At 53.7% G+C, this 24408-nt stretch overlaps 1 protein-coding gene across 1 annotated transcript in view; it reads left to right on the plus strand.

The window, feature by feature from the left end:
* The window catches only part of COL5A3 (collagen type V alpha 3 chain), a 38662-nt gene that overhangs the window by 10554 nt on the left and 3700 nt on the right, over nucleotides 1–24408 (plus strand). The window contains exons 12-65 of the mRNA XM_065874268.1: nucleotides 278–352; nucleotides 452–535; nucleotides 676–732; nucleotides 831–884; nucleotides 1035–1088; nucleotides 1988–2041; nucleotides 2333–2386; nucleotides 2572–2625; nucleotides 2987–3031; nucleotides 3139–3192; nucleotides 3375–3419; nucleotides 3570–3623; nucleotides 3767–3811; nucleotides 4780–4833; nucleotides 4936–4980; nucleotides 5127–5180; nucleotides 7022–7066; nucleotides 7173–7226; nucleotides 7356–7463; nucleotides 7877–7930; nucleotides 10399–10452; nucleotides 11386–11430; nucleotides 11604–11657; nucleotides 11782–11826; nucleotides 12213–12266; nucleotides 12361–12414; nucleotides 12539–12592; nucleotides 12723–12830; nucleotides 13004–13093; nucleotides 13327–13380; nucleotides 14243–14350; nucleotides 14461–14568; nucleotides 14658–14711; nucleotides 15385–15438; nucleotides 16086–16193; nucleotides 16270–16323; nucleotides 16515–16568; nucleotides 16679–16732; nucleotides 16845–16898; nucleotides 17430–17537; nucleotides 18202–18255; nucleotides 18439–18492; nucleotides 18886–18939; nucleotides 19098–19151; nucleotides 19350–19457; nucleotides 19631–19684; nucleotides 20176–20229; nucleotides 20416–20523; nucleotides 20813–20866; nucleotides 20947–20982; nucleotides 21448–21501; nucleotides 22089–22296; nucleotides 22377–22489; nucleotides 24244–24312. Of these exons, the coding sequence (XP_065730340.1) occupies nucleotides 278–352; nucleotides 452–535; nucleotides 676–732; nucleotides 831–884; nucleotides 1035–1088; nucleotides 1988–2041; nucleotides 2333–2386; nucleotides 2572–2625; nucleotides 2987–3031; nucleotides 3139–3192; nucleotides 3375–3419; nucleotides 3570–3623; nucleotides 3767–3811; nucleotides 4780–4833; nucleotides 4936–4980; nucleotides 5127–5180; nucleotides 7022–7066; nucleotides 7173–7226; nucleotides 7356–7463; nucleotides 7877–7930; nucleotides 10399–10452; nucleotides 11386–11430; nucleotides 11604–11657; nucleotides 11782–11826; nucleotides 12213–12266; nucleotides 12361–12414; nucleotides 12539–12592; nucleotides 12723–12830; nucleotides 13004–13093; nucleotides 13327–13380; nucleotides 14243–14350; nucleotides 14461–14568; nucleotides 14658–14711; nucleotides 15385–15438; nucleotides 16086–16193; nucleotides 16270–16323; nucleotides 16515–16568; nucleotides 16679–16732; nucleotides 16845–16898; nucleotides 17430–17537; nucleotides 18202–18255; nucleotides 18439–18492; nucleotides 18886–18939; nucleotides 19098–19151; nucleotides 19350–19457; nucleotides 19631–19684; nucleotides 20176–20229; nucleotides 20416–20523; nucleotides 20813–20866; nucleotides 20947–20982; nucleotides 21448–21501; nucleotides 22089–22296; nucleotides 22377–22489; nucleotides 24244–24312 (3585 nt within the window). The remainder of the gene's footprint in view (nucleotides 1–277; nucleotides 353–451; nucleotides 536–675; nucleotides 733–830; nucleotides 885–1034; nucleotides 1089–1987; nucleotides 2042–2332; nucleotides 2387–2571; nucleotides 2626–2986; nucleotides 3032–3138; nucleotides 3193–3374; nucleotides 3420–3569; nucleotides 3624–3766; nucleotides 3812–4779; nucleotides 4834–4935; nucleotides 4981–5126; nucleotides 5181–7021; nucleotides 7067–7172; nucleotides 7227–7355; nucleotides 7464–7876; nucleotides 7931–10398; nucleotides 10453–11385; nucleotides 11431–11603; nucleotides 11658–11781; nucleotides 11827–12212; nucleotides 12267–12360; nucleotides 12415–12538; nucleotides 12593–12722; nucleotides 12831–13003; nucleotides 13094–13326; nucleotides 13381–14242; nucleotides 14351–14460; nucleotides 14569–14657; nucleotides 14712–15384; nucleotides 15439–16085; nucleotides 16194–16269; nucleotides 16324–16514; nucleotides 16569–16678; nucleotides 16733–16844; nucleotides 16899–17429; nucleotides 17538–18201; nucleotides 18256–18438; nucleotides 18493–18885; nucleotides 18940–19097; nucleotides 19152–19349; nucleotides 19458–19630; nucleotides 19685–20175; nucleotides 20230–20415; nucleotides 20524–20812; nucleotides 20867–20946; nucleotides 20983–21447; nucleotides 21502–22088; nucleotides 22297–22376; nucleotides 22490–24243; nucleotides 24313–24408) is intronic.

Consider the following 24408-nt stretch of genomic DNA (forward strand, 5'->3'; position numbering starts at 1 on the left):
TGCCTTTCTCCTTCTGTCTCTATCCCTGAGTGTCTTTCATCTCTGTCTTTCTCCCTATGTCTCTGTGCCCGTTTCCTCGTCTCTCCTTTGTCTGTCTCTTTCTGTTGTTGTCTCTTCCACTTTTTATGACTCTTTCTCCTTCCCTCCATTTCTCTTTTTCTCACCTTCTGTCTCTCCTCTCTCTCTCTCTCCCTGCCTCCATCTTTCTCTGTCTCTCCCTCCTTGCCTCTCTCCATCTCTCTACCTCCATCCCTCTCTGTCTCTGTCCCTCTCTCAGGGCCCCGCTGGCCTCCCAGGACTCCCTGGCATTGATGGGATCCGGGGTCTGCCAGGCACCGTGATCATGATACCGGTAAGAGGGAGATAGGGCGGCACAGCCTTGGGGAGTAGAATCCTGACCAAGGAGGGGGGCCTCTCCTGGAGGCTCCCCTCACTACTAGTTGCCCCCTAGTTCCAGTTTGCAAGAGGCTCCCTCAAAGGACCCCCAGTCTCCTTCCAGCAGGCCCAGGCTCAGGCACTCCTGCAACAGGCTCAGGTGAGTGGAGGATAATTGGGAGATTGTCAGGGGGTGATGGGAGGGCACTGAGAGAATGACAGAGATGGGAGATGGTGAATAGTCAGGAGACAGGTGTATATTTAACTTCTGATGATGGCTTTGTTCCCCTGTATCTTCAGCTCTCTATGAAAGGCCCCCCTGGCCTGGTGGGGCTCACTGGGCGCCCAGGCCCCGTGGTGAGTAAGAAGGCTGTGTGGAGTGGGGAGTACATCAGTGGAGATGACTCTCACTCAAACTCCCTCTAAATGCATTACCTTATCTTTCTTCCTCCAAGGGCCTCCCTGGGTATCCAGGTCTGAAAGGGGAGATGGGAGAAATGGGGCCACAGGTGAGATTGGTGGGGGTGGGGACAGGGTTTATGGGAAGGGTCTTCTCACAGGGCTACAGGATAAAGTGCTAGCTGGGGAAAATGGCAAAGCGGCTGGGGTTACCCTTGCAATTACTGACATTTTTCTTCCTCCTTTCCTTTCTCTTCCAGGGTCCCCGAGGACTTCAGGGACCTCATGGACCCCCTGGCAGACAGGGAAAGATGGTGAGTGACTCCTAGGTCCTCAGGTCATCCCTTCTTCATGTCCCAACACCCAACAGGAGCCTCAGCTCTGTGCTCCCAGGGTCTGCTGGTGTCATTGGTGGGATAAGAGCACTGAGGACAGGGAATGACAGTACACTGAGGGTGTGACAGAGGAATCTGGCCAGGTCCCCGAGTCTGGGAGGACTTGCAGAGGAATGATGCTTGAACTGAGATCTGAGGTATAACCAGGGAAAAAGGAGAGGAAGGGCATTCCAAGTAGAAAGAACAGCACATGCAAAAGAAAAGACTGGCACACTGGGGGAAATGATGAACAGGATAATTCCAGATATATTTTTTTAAATTTATTTTTTGGCTGTGTTGTGTCTTTGTTGCTGTGTGCAGGCTTTTCTCTAGTTGCGGTGAGCAGGGGCTACTCTTTGTTGCCGTGTGCGGCCTTCTCATTGTAGTGGCTTCTCTTGTTGTGGAGCACAGGTTCTAGGTGTGTGGGCTTCAGTAGTTGCAGCACACGGGCTCAGTAGTTGTGGCACATGGGCTTCGTTGCTTCGCGGCAGGTGGGATCTTCCCGGACCGGGGCACGAACCCGTGTCCCCTGCATCGGCAGGCGGACTCTCAACCACTGCGCCACCAGGGAAGCCCCTCCAGATCGTTTCAAAGTGCCATGAGGAACACACAGCAGGGAAATTAATGGAGCCTGAACATGAGTGTTCTTAATTTTTGTGATGCTGGTAACTTGACCTAGAGAAAGGGCACTAGAGCTAAAGAATAATGGATGGGTTTGAGATATATTTAAGAGGTTAAATTGGTACATATAGAAGCCCCCAGCATAAGACACTGCATGAGGAAGGTGCTTGATACATGGTAGTAGATATCTTGATGATGTCACCTCCCCCCCGCCATAGGGCCGCCCTGGAGCAGATGGGGCTCGAGGCCTCCCAGGGGACACAGGACCTAAGGTAGGTGATGGGGCCAGGCCTGGGACTTGGAGGGACTGTCAGGGTAGAGGATTCAAAGCTCAGCTGGCGTTTCTTTCTTTCTTTTCTCTTCCAATTTATTTTAATTAATTTATTTAAAAATATTTATTACTTATTTATTTATTTTGGCTGTGCCAGGTCTTAGTTGCGGCATGCGTGTGGGATCTAGTTCCCCGACCAGGGATCGAACCCGGGCCCCCCTGCATTGGGAGCACGGAGTCTTTCCCACTGGATCCCCCAGGGAAGTCTCTCAGCTGATGTTTCTTTGTGCAGGGTGATCAGGGCTTTGATGGCTTGCCAGGGCTGCCTGGAGAGAAGGGCCAGAGGGTGAGTATGTGAGACCCCTCCCCCATATCCAAGCCCCCTCCCAATGTTCATAACACCCTCCCCACCCCCAATATCAGAGCCTCCGTTCCTGGGTCTGAGTCCTCACCCCTAATACCCCATCTCCTTTCCTGGGGGCTGGTCTCCACTTGTTGACTCTGAATTGCACTCTGTGTTCCCCACTCCAGGGTGACTTTGGTCATGTGGGGCAACCTGGCCCCCCAGGAGAGGATGGTGAGAAGGTACGTTTGGAAGAGAGTTAGGGGGTGGTTTGGAAGCTAGAAAGCCAGAACAGGAGGAGTAGAGCGTTCAGGAACCTGGGGGAGGGGTGAAGGTCTGCACTGGAGAGTCAGGAGACCCCGGGGGGGCTCAAAGAGACAGGCTGAGAATTGTGGGGTTAGGACTAGAGTTAAGAGGTTAAACCCAGGATTGCAGGTCCAGGATTGGGGTCAGGGGCCTGAATCAAATCACATATACGCAGTTGGCTGGATCCTGCCACACACTCTGACTCTGAGATTCCCTGGAAGGGGCTGCCGATATGAGAGAAGGTGATTCTCTGAGGGTTATACCTCCCCCCTCCCCAAGTCATATGCTTTCCCACAGGGAGCAGAGGGACCTCCGGGGCCCACCGGCCAGGCTGGGGAGCCGGTGAGTATCAGGGACCCCTGGGCCCCTTGCCTGGCACAGGGGAGGGAGTCAGGACTCATAGAACTTCAGAGCAGTGATGCTGGAATAATGTTCCTACCTCCTTGCAGGGCCCCCGAGGACTGATCGGCCCTAGAGGATCCCCTGGCCCCTTGGGACGCCCGGTGAGAATGTTGCTGTCTCTCTACATCCTGTTTGTCTTTTTCTCACCTTTATCTCCTCTGCATGTCCATTTCTGTTGCCTGGATTCTCTGTCCACTCACCTTTTCACCTGTGCCTCTCAGTGTCTCAAACGCAGGCTCCTGTACATGGGGCTGCCCTGGTCTCACACCCTCTCCTCCCCCAGGGTGTAGCTGGAAGTGACGGTGCTCCAGGTGCCAAAGGAAATGTGGTATGTGTTCTGATCCCTGATGCGTTCTGACACTCTGACCCTAGGACCACCCATATCCTTGTCCACTCCCATGATCCCCCATTTCAACTTCCCTGACACCTCAACACCATAATCCCTTGCAGCTTCACAGAACCCTCACTTTCTCCCCAGGGTCCTCCAGGAGAACCGGGCCCCCCAGGACAGCAGGGAAATCCCGGGTCCCAGGTTTGAGCTATCTTTCCTGACAGAGGGGGCGGGTTGTCGTGGTGCTCAGATGAGGTCATAGACCACTCCTGGCTTCCCCAGCCTCTGTACTTGCTGCTGCTTTCTCATGCTTTCCTTCTCCCCTTTTAAAAAAATATTTCCAGGGAATCCCCGGCCCCCAGGGACCCATTGGCACTCCTGGGGAGAAGGTGAGTGACGACTCTCCCTCCCTTCCCTCTCCTCCCCCAACATCTTTTCCCTTCAACTCTGCCTGCAGGAAAATCTTCCCACCAGGGCCCCTTTTGTAAGCCCTGGATAATGACAAATTGCAGCATTCCCTAAATAAGCTCAGAGTTACCAAATGTCATTGCTGGGGAGGGGTTGATGGCCAGAAACAGAACTGCACCAAGGCTAGATCAGATGGGGATATTGTCAGGAGAGAGGGGAACCCTCAGAAGCCAATCATAGAAAATATTACCAAGGCTCAGGGGCCAGGAAATCCATTTGTCTCGGGTCTTGTGGTGTCATCTTTCTTCCTCTGCACATCTGTTTCCATCTCCCATGAAAAACAGGCTTCTTTCTATTTCCATCTTAGTCTGTTCTTACCCCAACTTCTGTTTCTACACACCCTTGTGCTGCTGTCACTATTTCAGTCCCCAGTTCCTTATGACCTTACAGTTTCTTTATCCAAATCCATCTGGTCATAGTTTCTATGAGGCAAGATATCCGTTACCTCAAAATTTCAGGAGAGGATCTGATTGGCTTATCTGGGCCAAGTGCCCGCCTCCGGACTTGTCAATGGTTTGCAGGACATAGGGGGTCACCTCAGGCCTGCCTAGGCCCACACCCACACCTCTTCAGGTGGAGCTGTGGGTTGGAGGTGCTTCTAAAGGAAGAGGTGTGGCTGGGGATCCCCCAACCCCAGCATGTCTCTCACACTGTTTTTACATCCCTTGTCTCAGCCCTCCCAGAAGCAGAGGATTTCTGAGGCACAGAGAGGAGAGAGAGCTTGTCCAGGGTCACACAGCAAGTTTGGAAGAGCTGAGGATAGGTTTCCTGGCCAGTAGGATCTGTTTTTTTCTCTAACCTTGAGGTAGCTGTATGTCTGAGTAGGGACGTTCCTGGTGGAATGCCAGGCTCTGAGACCCTCTGTCTTCTACTACTCATCTTCTTTCAGGGTCCCCCTGGGAACCCAGGAATTCCAGGCCTCCCAGGATCTGATGGCCCTCCGGTGAGAACTAGATTCTGGGAGAAGGAGGAAGGAGAAGCGGGGAGGCTTGGGAATTTGGTTGGCATATCAGGTCTCGGACAACTTAGAATGTTTATCTCCTAGGGTCACCCAGGTCATGAGGGCCCAACAGGAGAGAAAGGGGCCCAGGTAAGTGACCTGGAGACGGGCTGATTTGGGGATGAGGGTTGGCAGGCAGGGCCAGGAGTCAGGGGCTATTAATGAGAAGAGAGATGAGGGCACTGGGAACATGGAGAGGGGAGAACAGGATGGCACTCATCTTATGTCCATCTCAGGGTCCAGCAGGGTCGGCAGGCCCTCCGGGCTATCCTGGACATCGGGGTGTGAAGGTAAGTGATACTTGGGGCCAGCAGATAGAGTTTTTTTTTTTTTTTTTTTGGCCGTGCTGCGTGACTTGTGGGACCTTAGTTCCCCGACCAGGCATCAAACCCAGGCCCTCGGCAGTGAAAGTGCGGAGCCCTAACCACTGGACTGCCAGGGAATTCCCTGCGGATAGGGTTGATTCACCAGCGTTGACCTCTGGAAGCCAGCTCTATCAGAAACTTCTGTGTGTGTGATGAGAGGAATCAGTCTGCCAGGCAAGGTGTGGTAGAAGTGACAATATATAGCTACTCTGGAGCTGAAAAGCCAAAGCGTAACAGTCGAGCATGGCTGTCACCTTGTAGTTGAGAACAGGTAAACCCATTAGAGGCTGAACCCATTTCACTGGGAGCACACACGTCACATCCAGGTCCAGGTCAGCACACTGTAATCGAGCAGAGGGTTGTTTGAAAGCTCAAGCCCAGAGCCATACAATCTGCAAGCCCAGAAATGCTAAGACAAGCTGAGAGCTGTACTGAATAGAGATTCACTGTTGACCAAGTGCAGGGACATTGGAATTCGCATCTGTATGGTAGCTGAGCCCAGTTACATTGTAGCCAAGTACAGGTATCCATCACCTGTAGTCTAAAAACAGAGTTTGATGGTAGCCAAGAGCTGGCTCCTCCTATTTTTGCATTATAGACAAGCTTAGTTACACTATAACCAAGGAGGTGGTTCTATTGTAGCTGGCCACAAAATCCTGTGGGTGTCCAAACTCAGAGTTCCATTGTAGCCAGGCATGGTTTTCTATATATAGTCAAAGGCTATGTTGTCGCTGAGTCTAGTTACGTGGTAGCCATGGCCAGAGAACAGTTGTAGCCAAGCTCGGTTACATTGTGGCCAATGAATTGCCCTGTGGCTAGAGACAGTCATGCTACTGTCAAAACACACAGTTAGGGCTCCCCTGGTGGCGCAGTGGTTGAGAGTCCACCTGCCGATGCAGGGGACGCGGGTTCGTGCCCCGGTCCGGGAGGATCCCACATGCGGTGGAGCGGCTGGGCCCGTGAGCCGTGGCCGCTGAGCCTGGGCGTCCGGAGCCTGTGCTCCGCAACGGGAGAGGCCACAACGGTGAGAGGCCCGCGTACCCCAAAAAAACAAACAAAACAAAAACAAAAAAACCACAGAGTTATATTGTATCCAAGTATAATTTTGTCGTAGTCACTGAGTTCGGTTAATATCGTGTCTCCCTGTGGCTGGAAACAGTCACGCTCTTGTGAAAACACAGTTGTATTGTATCCAAGTACGATTTCCTTTTAGTGGCTGAGCTCAGCAACACTGTAGCCAAGTGCAGCTTTTCTTGTGGCCCAAGCCCAGAATTTGGCTTGGGCAGCATCTGGGCTTGCACTGAGCAGTCTTGCTATAGCCAAGCACAGACTCCCCTTGTTGCCAAGCACGGAGTTGCATTGTAGCCAGCACAATGGGAAACATTCCTTTGCCTTTAGAATGCAGCCGGGGCCTGGAATGTTCATCCTCTTTCTGCTGCCAGAAGGAACTGTGGACACAGTGTCCCCGGGAGATGGGAATCAATTACTTGGAAATTTGGCCTTCCCTGCACTCCCCCACACAGATGACCTTGGGAGGCTGCCAGTGGGCAGGAGCGGGGGAGAGGCAGCCTCTTGCACACCATACTAGCAGACTTTGGGGAAAGATAATTTCCTCTGGGGCTGACCCTCACCCCCCCTTCCTCTAGTCTGACATCTGCTTGGGACTCTCCTGGCTGTTTCAGGGCAGGGGACTGAGTCCGGGGCCCGAGTCTGGGGCCCTTCTTAAGTGGGGGGAGGGGGGACCTGAGAGCTTTTATATTTTTCAGGGTACCTCTGGCAACCGGGGCCTCCAGGGGGAGAAAGGAGAGAAGGTGAGAAGGGAGGGGATTCCTTGAGGGGGGAACCCTAATAATGGGGCTCTGGCTGTGTCCCTTCCCTGAAGCCTGACATCTGATCTCTGTACTATCTTCCACCCAGGGAGAGGATGGCTTCCCAGGCTTCAAGGGTGATGTGGGGCTTAAAGGCGATTGGGTAAGATGGCCTCCAGAGGAGGGGTCTGGTGGATCTAGGGGACTTGGGAAAGAGAGGGAGGGGGTGAACTGGGGCAAAGACAGGAATGACAAAGGGACTGATGTCAGGGCTTCTCCTTTTCTATTCCAGGGGCAACCCGGACCCCCAGGTCCTCGGGGAGAGGATGGTCCTGAAGGGCAGAAGGGGCAGGTGGGGCTTGCTGGTGAGGAGGGGCCCCCAGGCTCAGCTGGGGAGAAGGTGAGTGGACCTGGTCACCCCCTCTAGTCTATACCCCAGCTTCTAGCCTGCCTGGCCCTTTGCCTTCTGCCCTCTGCTCTTTTATCTCCAACTTTAGGAGGCTCTCAGCTCCTTCAATTCCCCAGCTCAGCATTACAGAGCAATTCCATGCACTTTATCTTATTTTTATCCTCATAACCACCACAGGCAACAGACGTTTTTACCCCCATTTTACAGAAAAGGAAACTGAGATTTGGAATGGTTGAATGAGTTGCCCAAGGACATACCCCTAGCAGGCAGGGGCCAGGACTTGAACCCATGTTTCCCTGAATCCCCCCCCTCCTACCCCTGCAACCATGCCCCAGCCTTCCTACCCCTCCCCCACTTACCTCCAAGTTGCAGTCTCTGACCTTTGTCCCATAATCTCTCTGCAGGGCAAGCTTGGGGTGCCGGGTCTCCCAGGTTACCCAGGACGTCCAGGCCTTAAGGTCAGAAGCTAGCAGGAGGGTGGTGGGCAGGGGCAGGGTTCAGAGACTGACTAACATCTGGAGGTCCAGGCTGTGGTCTGAGGGTGTGAGCTGTCCACCCCATGGGGCATTGAAAGTGTAAGATGTGGGCTTTGGCATCAGACAAACTTAGGCTCAAATACTCAGCCTTATCTGCTAAGTGACCTTGAGTAAGTCACACCTTACCTGCTAAATGATCTTGAACAAGTCTATTGAACCCGTTTTCTCAGTTACGAAAGGGAGATACCAGTAGTAGCTACCTCATCAATTTGATTATGATAAAATTGATGATTTTGGTGATAATAAAACTGTAGGGTCCTTCTTATTTGGTATGATTGAGGTTGGTTCAAACAAGTCAGTAAGGAGGAGAATCATAAAAAATACATATTTTACATATCTTGAATTAATTATAACTTAGAATGTACTTATGTAAAACTGTACGTTTGGCTGCCAATGTTTTGATGAATGAGGCTATTGGTAAGACATGTCTTTCTGCCTAAACCACACCCATATTACATCACTGATGATTTATAGTTTTTTGTTACATAAAGTGGAGCAGAAACGCAAAGATACTTGGGAAGAAATCTGAGTACAGAATCCTTCTTGAGTTCCACACTTTTGGTATCTCGATCTAGCAGTTATCTTGCCCATGCCTAATTTGACAGTGTTTTTTTTTTTAGTGACTTCCCTTTACATTGAGTCTTTTCCATTTAACCTAGATTTTACAGATATCTTTCTTTTCCTTTTCTACATTTCATCAGTTTTTGTAAGGTTTCATTAAGTCACATGACCCCAGTAGCAAGGGCAACTGACATAAATAGGTTTGGGATTAACTCAAGGTATCAAAAATAAGAGCAGAACTCAGCCTGTTGGAACAGAAATTCATGGGAGTTAGAACAAAGCCTCCTAGCCAAGACTGATCAGTGCGTCTTGGGCAACAAGCAATGAATACTTTACAGGAGGCCTGATATGTTGGCTTAGTTGAGACCAGTGTCTTATTCAGCTTGGGTTGCTAGAGTAAAAATACCTTAGACTGGGGCTTCCCTGGTGGCGCAGCGGTTGAGAGTCCGCCTGCCGATGCAGGGGACGCGGGTTCGTGCCCCGGTCTGGGAAGATCCCACATGCCGTGGAGCGGCTGGGCCCGTGAGCCCTGGCCGCTGAGCCTGCACGTCTAGAGCCTGTGCTCCACGACGGGAGAGGCCACAACAGTGAGAGGCCCACGTACCGCAAAAAAAAAAAAAAAAAAAAAAAAAATACCTTAGACTGGGTGATTTAAACACAGAAATTTGTTCTGGAGACCAGAAGTCTGAGATCAGAGTGCCAGCATGGTTGGATTCTGGTGAGGGCTTTTCTCCTGGTTTGTAGATGAACATTTTCTGTCTTTGTCCTCACATAGGGGAGAGGGAGAAGGAAAGAGAGAGAGAGAGAGAGAGAGATCTAGTCTCCTCTTCTTCTTATAAAGACACTAATCCCATTCACGAGGGCCCCACCCTCATGACCTACTTACTTCCCAAAGGCCCAACCTCCAAATATTATCACACTAGGGACTGAGGCTTCAGCATATGAATTTTGGGAGGACACAAACACTCAGTCCATAGCACTTACTAATAATCAGCATGAATAACAAAGACAGCTAATATTTCTTGAGCACATACTATGTGCCAAGTACCTTTAAAAAAAAACCCCACTTTCTATATATATCCCATTTAATCCTAACGAAAACCTTGTAAAGGAGGTATCCCCAGGCTACAAAGGAGACTGATGCTCAGAGTGGTCAATCCATTTGTCCAGGACCACACAGCTAATTTAGTGATGGATCTAGGATTCAAAACACAGTGGGTGGTGAGAGGGGATATCAGAGCGTATGATGTTTTCCCTCAGGTCAAGGGACGATGGGCAGGAAAGCAAGTACTGGAGGCAGTTAATTAACAAGTATTGAGTAAGCCACCACCATGTGCCAGGCAGTAGGGAGTAAGACCAGAGCATTATGTCCTAGTCATTGAATAAGTAAACAGATGAGCAAGGTCATTTCAATACAAATATTATAGGGGAAACAAAATAGGACGTGATAAACAGAGCATGACTTGAGGATGCGGTGGTCAGGATGATGGCAGAAGGCTTCTCGAAGGAGGTGATGTCTGAATGAGATTTAAATGATGAGGGGTAGCTGGCTTTGTGAGGATCTGAGAGAAGAGCATTTTAGGCAAAGGCAGCCAGTGTAAAGGTCCTGAGGCAGGAATGTACTGGTATCTGAGTAGCATTAAAGAGGCCAGTGTGGCTGGAATGCAGTGAGCAAGGAAGGGGCTGCTCACTGGGGCTGGAGGGGCCAAAGAACTTTCTGGAATCACTGGCCTGGAAATGCCTGAAAAGATGGGGTGGCTGAATGGGGTGAGGGGCTAACGTCACCCACTCCTCACACCCACATCTTCTCTCTCATTCTCTTTGCTCAGGGATCTATTGGTTTTCCCGGGCCCCTGGCACCATTAGGAGAAAAAGGGAAGCGGGTGAGTCGCAATCCAGGGGTCAGGGGAGAGGGAAGGGCTTGCATGAGAGGAACAGAGTGTATGGCTGTGCGTGATAGCACGTGGGGCCCTAGGTGGCTGTGTCTATGCCTGGAAGCACTTGTGTGCACACATATTGCCATGTACAATGCAGGGCACGTGTAGGTGATCCCACCTGGCATTACAGCAAATGTGCCTGCGTGTCTGTGTATGCATGTGGATTCCGTGTGCCTTTCAGTGCAGATTAGATGGGGTCTGGGTGCTGCAGCCTAGGGGCCTGTGACTGGGTGAACGAGGGCACCAGCTGCACGTACGTTGTGTGACTTTGGGCATACATGTGTGAGGGGGTATGTCGAAGTGTGTGAAAGAATAGGGAAATACACATATGTGTGTGTTTCTGCACACCTGGGGGATTGTGTATACATGCATGCGTTGTTTCGCTACGTGTGCCCTGTAGCTGTGTAAATGGACATTGTGTACACGCACATGAGGGTTTGTATACTGCTGTGTTTATCAGGACCGTGTCCTCACATGATCTATGCACATACGTGTTTACACTGGATAGACACGTGTGCAAGGGACATATTACATGACAGGCTCCGAGTGTCATCTCGAAGCCGCGGTCCCCCCCTGCATGCTGCGATGGCATGCAGTCATGTGTGCATACCATGTAGCTGCGATAAATAAGTGTCTGTGTGAGCAAATGTGCTTGTATGTGTGGACCTGTAGGTGCAATCATAATATAATCGGGTGCCTGTGATCTTTGCGTAGTTGCATGTGTAAGCTGTACTTATGCGTGCGTGTGAGTGAAAGGCTTGCAAATGAATGTGGGGCAGGCATCTTTCCAGGTCTCTGACTGGGTGCATTTGTGTGTTTGTGTCATGTATTTGCGCCATCACCCTCTTCTGCTTCCCCCTCATCTAATTTACATTCCAGGGGAAGGCTGGGCAGCCAGGCCTGGAAGGAGAGCGGGGACCACCAGTAAGAAAATGGGGGCAGGGCTGGAAGGAGGGGCTGGCTGCGAGAGGAGAAGTGGGCGGGAAGAGGGTTTGGGTTACTTCAGGTAGTCATGGTGGGGGGACCCAGAGGACTCATCCTCATCTCCTAGGCTCCCCCACCCTCTCACTTCCAATGTTTGCTTCTTTTCTATTCAGGGCTCTCGTGGAGAGAGGGGGCAACCAGGTGCCACAGGGCAACCAGGCCCCAAGGTATGGGGTGGGTGGGTGGTCAGGCCCCCCCAAGCAGGCCCTCTGCCCCGGGCTCACCAAGTCCCACCCAATACCTCCTCGTTGAGTTCGTTCTGCAGCCTGAGTCTCATTCATTCTATCCTAGGGTGATGTGGGCCAGGACGGAGCCCCTGGGTTCCCTGGAGAAAAGGTGAGTGAGTGAGTGAGTGTGTGTGTGTGTGATTCTGGGTAGGAGACAAGCCCGGAAGGTGGGGAGACATTATAATGCAGAATGCAGAAAAAGCACAGCCTCTGAAGTCAGAGAGCCGTGAGTTCATGTCTTAGCTCTGCCATTCACCTGCTGTGTGACCTTGGGTGAGTCACTTAAGCTCTATGCCTCAGTTTCCAACTCTATCGAATGGGAATAACCGCAGTCCCCATCCCAAAGGGCTGCGGTGGTGAATGAAGTGCCAACCTGTGCATAGAATGCTTGACCCCATGCCTGGCCTGCAGGAAGCACCCAACATGCTGTTGTCATTATGTGGGACTCAGGGGCAGGCGGGAGGGATGAGAGAATGATTTCTGCTTCCATTTCAGGGCCTCCCAGGTCTGCAAGGCCCTCCTGGGTTCTCTGGACCAAAGGGTCCCCCTGTAAGTGAGCTCACCCTGCTGGGGGGGAAGGGGGAGCCAGGCAGTGGGGGGACTCCTTGTTTGTGCCTCAACTCTCTCCCACCTTGTCCCTCAGGGCCCCCAAGGGAAAGACGGGCAACGTGGGCACCCTGGACCTAGAGGAGAATTGGTGAGAAACCCTTTGACCTCTGACCCATGACCCCATTAGGCTCTCCATTTCTTCCCCTCCATCTCCATTTTTTTGTTGTTTCTGTTTTTTTTTCATGACACCTCCTTTTAATGTTTCTCCTCAGGGCTTCCAAGGTCAGACAGGCCCACCTGGACCAGCTGGTGTCGTGGGTCCTCAGGTCAGAGTGGACCCCACAGGTCTCCCTAGTTTTGCACCAGTTCGGGGATATTTGGGGGAGGGGGAGGTGATCTCAGGCAGACCCCCACCCCAGGCCACCTCCATTCAAGATGCGCCTTCTTCCTCTCCAGGGAAAGACGGGAGAAGCAGGGCCTCTGGGTGAGAGGGGGCCCCCAGGCCCCCCTGGATCTCCTGGTGAACAAGGTCTTCCAGGCCTGGAAGGCAGAGAGGGGGCCAAGGTGAGACCCTGCCCCGCGGGAGATCTCATCAAGTGACCCCAAAGGTCCCTCAACATCCCCACGGCACCTCCAGGCTGAGAATCAACACCATGGGGCAGGGGGCCCAGACTCACAGATTGAGGGGAGACGCCCTCTTCTCTGGAGTCTGACCTCCCTCTTCTGCACTCCTCCAGGGGGACCTGGGACCACTGGGACCCTTTGGGAAGGAAGGGCCACCTGGACGCAGGGGCTTCCCTGGTCCCCAAGGAGCCCCCGGGGACCCAGTGAGTATCGTTTGGAGCCCCTCCCGAATGTGCCTGGCTGGGCTGTGAAGCAGAGGAGGAAAGGGGGGCCCAGGGGAGGGGCAAATGTGATAGTAAAGTAATGGCTGCAGGAGGGACAGAGCCCTGAACCTCAGTGGCCGGGAAGCGGGTAGGAACTCTGAGCCCCCCAGAGTGAAGACAGGACCCGGGGGCACCCCTGGGAGTCTCTCGACTGTGAATCATCTCCTCCTCAGGGACCTACTGGTTTGAAGGGTGACAAGGGCCCTCCCGGCCCCGTCGGGGCTAACGTAAGTGTAAACCCGTCTGCTGTGTGGCGGGCAGGGTGCAGGGGTCTCAGGGTTTCTGGGAAGCTGGGTAGTTTCCTCATCAAGTCTGCTATTTGGGGAGCCAAACAGGTCGGGGTCACGGCCAACTCTGCCGCTCACTGGCTGGGCAGTCGTGTCACTGTGCGAGCCTCCGTTTCCTTGTCTGTAAAATAGTCCCATCCCCTAGATGATCGTAAATCTCAATGAGATGATCCGTTGGGCACATACTTACCTGCGTGTCAGACATCAGCGTTTAAAAACCTTCTTTCTCCTGGAGTTTACTACGATCTAGCCAGGGAGATAAGAGATCAGCCACGATGAATGCCACAAGGCAAAATAGCGCAGAGTAAAGGGGAGAAGGGGAGAGCCGTTGAAACAGGCAGGCCAGGGAAGGCCTCCTGAGAAGGTGACATTTGAGCTGAGACCTGAAGGCACTGAGGGAGGAGCCATGTGGGTGTCTGGGCGGAAGAGTGTGCCAGGCAGAGGGAATGGCATGTGCAAAGTCCTGAGGCTGGAGGAAGCAGTGAGGAGGGCCGTGTGGCTGGAGGGGAGTGAGCCTAGGGTGAGTGGGAGGAGATGAGAGCATAGTCGTGCAGGACCTTGTGGGCTGCCAGGAAAACCTTTTTTTCAACAAGTGGGGGTGGGAGCCCCAGAGGGATGTGGGCAGGGAGGGGAGGCACGTGCGCTGACTCAGGTGTTCACAGCGCCCTCTGGCTGCTGTCTGGGGGAATAGATTGGATGTGCTGGTAACCACCTAACTCAGGGCCTGACTGCTTGAAAACCCTCCAATAAATGAGAATTACCACTACTGCTATTATCCCTGACCCCTCACCCCTGTTTTCAGGGCTCCCCTGGGGAGCGCGGTCCTGTAGGCCCACCAGGGGGCATTGGGCTTCCTGGCCAAAGTGGAGGCCAAGGCCCTGTTGGCCCTGCAGGCGAGAAGGGGTCCCCGGTAAGTGCCTGCCCCCCATCCCCCAGGCATCCCCCAGACCCAGCCCTCTACATATCAGGAGCTCATTTCTCCCCTGGCCCCGACATACCCCTTTCCACTCCGCCCATCAGGGTGAACGCGGCCCCCCTGGTCCCACTGGCAAAGACGGGATCCCAGGGCCCCTGGGGCTTCCTGGATCCCCTGGAGCTGTGGGGCCTTCTGGCGAGGAAGGGGACAAGGTGAGAGAGAGTTCATGGAAGGGGAGGGGCTGGGGGGAGGATGGGGGTAGAGGGAGGCATGATCCTCCCTCATCCGGTTTCCTCTGCAGGGAGAAGTGGGAGCCCCAGGTCACAAAGGCAGCAAAGGCGATAAGGGGGATGCGGTGAGTGGGGGGCCCCAGTGAGGGGGGTGGTCCTCGGGGAGGGGAGAGGGATGTGGAGGATGGCCAGGGGGAGGCCACGGAGCTTCCTGCCTTCATGAGACCCATCTTGACACCTGCAAGTGACAGAAGCCACTCAAGCTACCTGGAATAAAGGGGCTAACTGCACCCCCAGCTTCCCTCCGGAAATTCAGCTGTAGAACCCAGCATCAGGGAGCCAGCTCAGTCCCTCGGTCCTGGTGGGACTTTTGGGCAAGCATACTGATGGGCCAAACTTAGGACACATGCTCTGTCTGGTCCCATGAGTTGGTAGCTAGGAAGACAGGGTTGGGGGAGGGAAATGCAGCTTCTTGGTGGGGGGAGTGGACAGGGGTGCAGTGATTGACATCTCTAGTGTTTCCATCCCCCCTGCCCCAGTCTTGAACCTGAGGGGTTTTGGGGTTTTTTTTTTGCTGTACGCGGGCCTCTCACTGTTGCGGCCTCTCCCGTTGCGGAGCACAGGCTCCAGACGCGCAGGCCCAGCGGCCATGGCTCACGGGCCCAGCCGCTCCGCGGCATGTGGGATCTTCCCGGACCGGGACATGAACCCGTGTCCCCTGCATCGGCAGGCGGACTCTCAACCACTGTGCCACCAGGGAAGGCCCTGAGGGGTTTTTGACTTTGTTCCCTCCTCCAGGGCCCACCTGGACCAACAGGGATACGGGGTCTTGTGGGACACCCAGGCTCCCCGGTGAGTGATCCCAGTTTTGTGGCCATCCCCTGGATCCCTAGTGGGAAGGGACAGTGTTCTCCATGGTGACTCAGGCCCAGACTCAGCCCTGACACTGACCTACCCCTCCATGCCAACACTCAATATGAACTCACCCCAGAATCTGACTCAATCCTGACCTCAACCCCTGAACCCCATCACAGCCCTAATCTCAATACTGCTTGTGACCTTAACCTCAATCCCAACTCAGACCTGACCTTCACATCCAACAGTAGCCGAACCTGACCCAGTCTTACCCTTAACCCCAGTCCTGACCCACCCTCCAATGCAGACCCCAAACCTGGGCTCAAACTCTGATTCTACCTTGGCCCTAACCTCAAACCCTACCCTACATCTCAACCCCATCTGGACCTTCCCCTCATCACCTTAACTGACCTCAGCTTGACCCTGACTCACCACCCAATGCAAAGGTTTTAGAAAAACTTTGACTCAACCCTTGACTTCATTGCTAATCTCTGACGCTTAACCTGCATCCCCAACTTCAAACCCAGTCCTGACCCTCTCCAAACTGAATCCCAACCCTGAACCTCAATCCTGACTTTGGCCTTGAGCCTCTCTCCGACCCCTGACACAGACCCTAACTGTGCCTTGCCCTGTCCTCCCCCCAGGGGGCAGATGGGGCTCAGGGACGCCGGGGACCTCCAGGCCTCTTTGGGCAGAAAGGAGATGATGGAGTGAGAGGCTTCATGGGGGTGAATGGCCCCCCTGGCCTGCAGGTAGGTGTCTGAGTTTGAGGGTACAGCCTCTGGTCCTTCCCACTTTGTGCCCCAAGTTTGCCTCTTTGTTCCACAGGGGATGCCAGGCCCTCCTGGAGAAAAGGGAGAAGTTGGAGATGTAGGGCCCATGGTATGGACAATGGGGGAAAATGGGGTGGTGATGGTAGGGCGGGGGTGGCCATTAAACCAATTTGGGGGGGTCACAGGTCACATTGTCATTTTAAGGATCATGTGGGTCACCAGCATCAAGGGTGGTGTTTGTGATTAGTGGAGCTTTGAAGGACCATGGGGTCACTGGATGCTCTTCTGACTGTCCCACAGGGTCCCCATGGAGCTCCAGGCCCTCGGGGTCCCCAGGGCCCCAGCAGATCAGAGGTGAGGACTCTGGGGGAGGGCAGGATGCCTCAGAGGTGAGGACATAGCTTTCCTAAGAAGGGGCTGTTGGGATTGCACAGTCCCAGCTGTACCCCTTGCTGTCTCTCCAGGGTCCTCCGGGGCTGCCTGGGGGAGTTGGTCAGCCTGGAGCAGTGGGCGAGAAGGTGAGAGAGAGAGAGAACAGGAGTCTGCCTGGGGTGGGGAGGCACAACCAGTCCTGCCTGGGGGTGACTGCCAGGATGGGAACTCTTCTCACCTTCACTTTGCCTCCTGCAGGGTGAGCCAGGGGAGCCTGGAGACCCGGGACCCCCAGGAATCCCAGGCATCCCTGTGAGTGACCTTTGTCCAGTGTCCCTGCACCCATCTCAGGGAATCCCTGACCCCTGGGCATCTAGGGCCACCATGACCTCTGCAGCCCTAAGTCACCCACTGACCCAGGACCTACAGGCATCCCCCGTTATCTTGATGACAGAGCCCTGAAAGGTATCAGGGTTGCTACACAAAGTTCTCTAGGTTGTATACTGTACAAGGGTGTAGGGCTGAGGAGGCAGGTGGGGCTCAGATCTAAACCACAAGCCCTGGCTTGGGGATGAGTTGCCCAGAGGGGATCCCTTTTCTGATTCACTCCAGGGTGGCACATGGGCTAGCCCAGATTTGCCCATGACCTCTGGGCAACTGGATCATCCTGACCCCTGACTCCTAAAAATCCTAGATTCCTCTGACCTCTGACCCTTGGGCAGTCTAGGCTACTCTGACCCCTAACCCCAGGAAAGCCCCAGGCCACCCAGATTCCCGAGTCCAGGTATGCTAACCCTTGACCCCTGGAGAGGCCAGGCACCTCTGAACTCTGTTTCTGAAAAGGGGCCCAAGGGAGAAATTGGTGAAAAGGGGGATGCAGGCCCATCTGGGGCAGCTGGACCCCCGGGCAAGAAAGGCCCCCCCGGAGAGGATGGAGCAAAAGGGAACGTGGTGAGTCCTGGGGGACATGGAGGGAGAGACTCGGGGAGGAGCACATGTGTCACCTTGAACCTGCTCCCCAACTTCCAGCCGGGGTGGGGGGGTCCCATCCTCCAGTGTGCTGATTCCACAAGCAACCCGGAACATGGCTGAGTAAATGAATGATTGAAGGACAGAATGAATCAATATAAAAATGGAGTGGTTATATATCATTGCAGTAGGGGAAACTTGATTCCACACTGAGTTGTTCTAACAATGCTGGGAAGGTCAAGGTTGAGACTCATGCTAGGTCAGAGTTGGCTGATGAAGGATTTGCCATCAGGGCAGAGGTGGAGCCCCTCCCACCATGGCGATGGGGCTCGGGGTTGGGATGGAGGACAGCAAGGAGCTTCGGAGTCTGAGGGACCTTGATTTGAATCTCACCACCCCGCCACTCGCCGAGTCCTTTCTCTGAGGTCAGTTCTATCTGTGAGTCCCAAGCCTAGAGGATGCAGTGAGATGATGCATGGAACATACTTAGCTCACATTAAACACGAGAATGTTCCTTCTACCAGGGCTGGGATTTTGTGTTTTGTTCACCAGTGTATCCCAGTGTATCCCAGCAACCACTGGGATGAATGAATGAATGAACGCTCCGTCATTCAGAGATATAATTATCCATCATTCTGTGTTCCAGGGCCCCACAGGGCTCCCAGGAGACCTAGGCCCCCCCGGAGACCCTGGGGTTTCGGTGAGTGTGACCCCTCCTTACTCGAAAGCCTAGCATATTCCCTATTCTGTTCCCATCTCCACAACGCCCCCACAGACCTGGGCAAGGTCGATGGAGGAAATAACCTTCACATTCCTCCAAACCTCACCCCTAAATTCTCATGTACCCCCATGACCCCTTCCAACTTTGTTCCTCCCACCACAGGGTCAAGACGGCCCCCCAGGGGAGAAGGGAGACCCTGGAGATGTGGGGGGATTGGTGAGTAGGGGAACAGAGGATGTGGTGCATGAAGAGGGGTGTCGGGGCTGGTGGGTGGGTGAATTGGGGGGTCAGGAGAGTGGGTTAATGAGGTACTCAGGGCCCTTGTAGATGCACCTGCTTTGCCTCTCTGGGTCCTCACCGTGAATGTGAGTAGCTTGAGGGTAGAGGCGGGAGATGGCTGGTGCTGGGTGATACGTGGGGAAGGCTGTCTTCACATCAAAGGCATCTTGATGGGGATGTATATATACGTATAACTGATTCACTTTGTTATAAAGCAGAAACTAACACACCATTGTAAAGCAATTCTACTCCAATAAAGATGTTTAAAAAAAAATAAAAAGGCATCCTGAAACCGTCATCCTCAACTACCCTGCTGGTTATAATCTCCAGGGTCCACCTGGTGCTTCTGGGGAACCCGGTCCCTCTGGGCCCCCTGGCAAAAGGGTGAGTGATGAGTACCCCACCACCACCTCCTGGCTGCCCTGGCTCCAACTTTGTTCCATTCACTCTCACAGCCCCCCCACTCCCCCCTACAAACCCCCCACTCATCCCCAGCGCACCCACTCACCTCACAGCCCCCCACTCACACTTTCTCCCCTAAGGGTCCTTCTGGTCGCACGGGTCGAGAAGGCAGAGAAGGGGAGAAAGGTACCAAGGTGAGTGCCCCCTGCCAAGGGGTGGGGGGCCCTTGTCCTGACCTGTCAGCCAACAGTTGGGCCATCAGAATGGGGAGAGGCCTGGGACACAACGGGTGCTCCAGTTCCGACCCCTCCCTGCTGGTTCTTGGCTGGCGGGTCAGGAGGCAGCCACCCCCTGACTCTCTCTGCCCCCTCCCCTGCCCCTGTGCTTTTCAGGGGGAACCAGGTCCTGACGGGCCCCCAGGGAGGACAGGCCCAGTGGGGACTCGAGGGCCCCCTGGGCGTGTCGGGCCTGAGGGTCTTCGAGGGATCCCCGGCCCTGTGGTGAGTGGGGTGGGAACAGGGACAGCGTCGGGGGGGGGCGGATCCTGCCTTCCTTATGTGCTCCCGTCTTGTAATTTCTCACCATAGTTAGAAGGAGCTGACCCTGGTGGGCAGCGGGACATCCACATTGAGTTCTGGCAGAGTTCAGCCCCCCATGTTCTGCTTTGCCCTAGGGTGAAGCAGGCCTGCTGGGACCTCCTGGACAGTTGGGCCCTCCTGGCCCCCTGGTAAGAGACTTCTTTGTCCCTGAGGTCCCAGCACTGGGAACCACACTGGGCATCCAGTGAGCATCTAGTGACCATGGGTGTTGATGCTGCAGACTGACCACTCATTGACTATCCATCTGATGGTCAACCCTGACCATCTATACTAACCATCTCTTCTGATCACTCATCTCAGTGGTCTACACTGACTATCCACACTGACCCTCTATCTTGATGGTCTACATTGACCAAACAGACCACCTATCTTAATAGCCTACACTGACCATCTACATTGATGTTGACCACTGACCATCCAAGTTGGCCGTGCTCCAACAAACCCCTTCATTCATCTCTCATCGTCCCTCCTCTTTCTTGGCCATCATCCCCATGACCACTTCCCTGGTAATTCCATTTGAAACCTGGGTAATTTCCCATTTGACCATCCCCCAGTCACTCACATGGACCTTGCGGCTTTCTGTTTGAGACTCACCAGCTGACCCTAACTCTTCTTCCAGGGGCCCTCTGGACTCCCAGGGCTGAAGGGAGATGCTGGCCTCAAGGGGGAAAAGGTAAGGATACCTCCTTCCATTATTCTCCTCCCCCACTTAACCCCCCTCTCCTCCACCCTTACCTCCCTCTGTAGCCAGAGAGCTAGGAGATTGGAGTCTCCTCTACTACTCCAAGGCTCTAGGAGAAAAATCTCCCAATCCCCCGCCCACACTTCTTCCCCAACATGTGCCTCTTTTATCCTCCAGGGCCACATCGGATTAATTGGTCTCATTGGCCCCCCTGGGGAGGCTGGTGAGAAAGGGGATCAGGGTTTGCCAGGAGTGCAAGGCCCTGCTGGCCTCCAGGGAGAACCTGTGAGTGTGTGTCCTGCCTCGAGTGGGAAGATTGTGTTCAGAGGGTGGTGGGAAGGCAGAAGTGGGGCTTGTTTGGAGACTGTGGGTATGGGGATTCGGGAAGCCTGGGTCTAGAATGATAGGGGTTGTGTCTGGAGAAAATGGGGGACTCTCTCTGGGGACTTGAAGGTTGAAGTCTGCATCTGGGGTTTGGGGTCTTCTTTGGAGGGAACTGGAAGCCTGTCTGGGGGATGTGTCTGGACCATAGGGATGAACCCTAACAATGATGACTCTGATGTCCTTTCTCCAGGGTTCCCCTGGTCCCGTCGGCTCTCTGGGCCACCCTGGACCCCGAGGTGTGGTGGTGAGTATGAGGGATTTGTGGGGTGGGGTCACCTTGTTGGGCCAGCCAGGACTCCGGCTCTCCCTGTCTCTACCCCACAGGGTCCTCCAGGACAGAAAGGTTCAAAGGGGTCCCTGGTGAGTACTCACTGTTCCCTCGGGCTCCCACATCCCAGCTTCCCAGCCCCCTTCACTGCGCTAGAACCCTCAGGGCCTTTGCATTCATTCATTTATTTTTTCAGTCAGTCAGGCATTCAACAAGTATTTCTTCGACACCTACCATTGTATTTTATCAAATCTAAGATGCCATCCATTGTAAGATGAGCCATTATTTTATAAACTGCTATGGAAGAAAACAGTTCTACCAAGTAAACTATGACTTGTCACAGATGTTAAGATGATGACTTCAGAGGTGTTCACATATAGAAAGAAAATGTGCGGTTTATGCTTGGTGCTGAAAATTGCATGTCCTTACCCCCAGTGCTGTGTGTGTGTGTGTGTGTGTGTGTGTGTGTGCGCGCGTGTGTGTGTGTGTGTGTGTTTGTGTTGGCAGGCAGCGGTCTCCATAGACAGAGTTCACACCCAAATGACTTCTCCCTACAGGGATCCCAAGGTCCCCGCGGAGACACTGGACCCCCAGGTCCCCCCGGCCCCCAGGTGAGTTACCCAGGGACTGTGTTGGAGTGTGTCCCCCTTGGGTCCCTCAGTGCCCAGAACTGGGTGGAACACCAGGTGTTCAGGGGGTGCAGGTGGGGTGGGAGGTGGCCCCAAAAGCTGAAGGAGGATCTGGGCTGTGTGTAGGGCGTTGGGGGGGACATCCATGGGGGCTCTGACCGTATCTCGTATGTCCATCTCTCCTGGCCTTTCTCTGTCTCTATCTCAAACACTTGTTTCACTATTTTACCTTTGTTTCTCTCTTCCGGGCGCACCCTCTCTCTGTCTCTCTCTGTCCTTGTCTCTCTCTCTCTCCTTTGCCTGACTTTGTGGTTCTGTCTCTTTTTATCCTCTCTCCACTTCGGCCTCTCCCCATCTCTGAGCCCTTCTGTCTCTCTCCTTCCCGTGTCTCTGTTTCTGACTGTCTATCTCTCCTTGTCCCTGTCTCTATCTCTCCCTCCCCTTTCTCCTCTCCCCCTACCCCTGTGTCTTTCTGCCCCCCACGTCTTTCATTTCTGCCCCTCTCTCTCCCTGTCTCTTCCTCCTGCGTCTCTGATCTCCTCCTCTCCTCCATCCCCACCTCCGCCCAGGGTCCATCCGCGCAGCTGCACGGGCTGCGCCGGCGCCGGCGCTCGGTCCCGAGCCCGGGAGTCCCGGAGGGCGCCCTGGAGGAGGTGCTGGCCTCGATCACGTCGCTGAGCTTCGAGCTGGAGCAGCTGCGACGCCCTCCGGGCACGGCTGAGAACCCAGGCCTCGTGTGCAGCGAGTTGCACCGCAACCACCCGCATTTGCCCGACGGTGAGGTTCCGTCCCTCCCCCGGTGGGCGGGGAGCCTTGGGGTCCGCCCGGCTCATCCGCCCTACCTGGCTCTGCGGCAGGGGAATACTGGATTGACCCCAATCAGGGCTGCGCGCGGGATGCGCTCAGGGTTTTCTGCAACTTCACGGCGGGAGGAGAGACCTGCCTTTACCCAGACAAGAAGTTTGAGACCGTGAGTACCTCTGGGGGTGAAGTGGGAGGTGGTGGTCGTGGAAGGAGGGACCAGATTCTGGAAACCATTTCATTCATACCCTGTCCACACACACACACACACCAGGCGTTGACTGGGACTTTATTTTTCCTTCAACTAACATCTATTGAGCACCTACTGTATGCCAACTCCTTGAAATGTTGGGGTTACAGCAGAGAATCCAAAAAAATAAAAAACTGCTTTGCTTTTATGGAGCTCATTTTCTATGGGGAAAGACAGATAAGAAAATCTAGTAAAGAAATCAATAATGATGGAGAACCTTGAAATAGCAGGTATGTGTGCCAGCCCTAAGTGCTTGGCTGCATTAACAACCACCGATGTGGCCATTCTGTTATCATCCCTAAAATAGGTAACCAACAAGAACCTACTGTGTAGCACAGGGAACTATACTCAATATTTTGTAATAACCTATAAGGAGAAAGAATCTGAAAAAAATAGATATGTATGTATGTATAACTGAATCACTTTTCTGTAACCTGAAACTAACACAACATTGTAAATCAACTATACTTCAATTAAAAATATAAAATTCTGTTATCATCCCCCAGACAGGGAAACTGAGGCACAGAGAGGGACAAGATTACCCACGACAGTCTGGCTCTTGTCCCAGCCCTTAACCACGCTCTATTGTGCCTCCTAACCTGCTGTCTTATAGGCCCCATGGGCTCACTGCCCTCCACCTGGTTCCCCAGAAATCCTGAGCTTCCCCATCAGGGAGCCCTGAGCCTAACAGCCTCTGACACCAAGCACCAGGCTTGGCTATAGAGGGCAGTGGGTGTGCAGTGAGCGTCTGAACCCTGGACTGCTCAGACTGGAATCCAGATCTGTCACCTCAGTTTTTTCATCTGTAAAGTGGGGTTCAAGAAAGTATCTACCTCATAGGGTGGTTGTGCCATTGAGGCGCCAATGAACATATCAGGGGACACTGAATGAACACTGACCATGTGTGTCGCTGTGTTAATACCTCTACTGCAGGTAAAACACGTTGTAAGCTCAGGGCCTGCAAAAGTGCCCAATAACGTCCTTCTTATTTATTCTTATTTTTTACTGGTCAGAGCCCTGGTTTAGTGGGAACTCAGATACCCTAGTGGATGCAAATTTAGACGAGCTCACTCCCACCCAATTTATGGGGGCTTGAGGGCAGGGCTTGATCTCTAAACAGTTGCTGACACCTGAGGCCTGATCTCTCACCAGCTCATCTTCCTTCTGCCCAGAGAGAGGCTGGGGCAGGGAGTGAGGAACATTCTTGGTTTGGGTTCCCCAGACACAGACCCTGAGATGAGGGTTTGACAAGGACAAGTCATTTATTTAGGAAGTGATCCCAGGAGGGGTAAGTGAGAGGGGCCAGGGGAGGCAGCCAATAAGGAGTGTGCTGTTAAAACATCACCGTTGGACACCCAAGGCTCAGTCACTGGGGACTTCCAGGAGACAGTGTAGGGTAGGCTCCTGGGAGCTGTCCCCCACCTGGGGGAGAGGGAGCCGGGGCATTTATCCACCAGCTCTCATCAATCATTGGTGGAGGCTGCCTCAGAAGGCGGGAACACCCAGCCTCTTGGGTCCGTCCTGTGCACCAGCCAAGTCCAGTCCAACAGTCAGAGAACAGACTGAGAGTCCCTGATATTTACAGTCAGTAGCTTTCATTGTGGGGAGATAAATGCAGAAAGGACATGGTGGCCCCCTGGGGCACCTGCTACACCGTCCCCTCCATTCCCCAGGTGAAACTGGCCTCCTGGTCCAGAGAAAAGCTGGGAAGCTGGTATAGCACATTCCGTCGAGGGAAGAAGGTGAGTTGCCCTGGAGGCCAAGGTGGGGATGGTATAAAAATTGGTGGGAACCAGCATGGGAATTGGAGGAGGTGAGATGAAAAGGATAGACTCACT

The sequence above is a fragment of the Phocoena phocoena genome, chromosome 3 (assembly GCF_963924675.1).
Source record: "Phocoena phocoena chromosome 3, mPhoPho1.1, whole genome shotgun sequence".
NCBI lineage: Eukaryota > Metazoa > Chordata > Mammalia > Artiodactyla > Phocoenidae > Phocoena > Phocoena phocoena.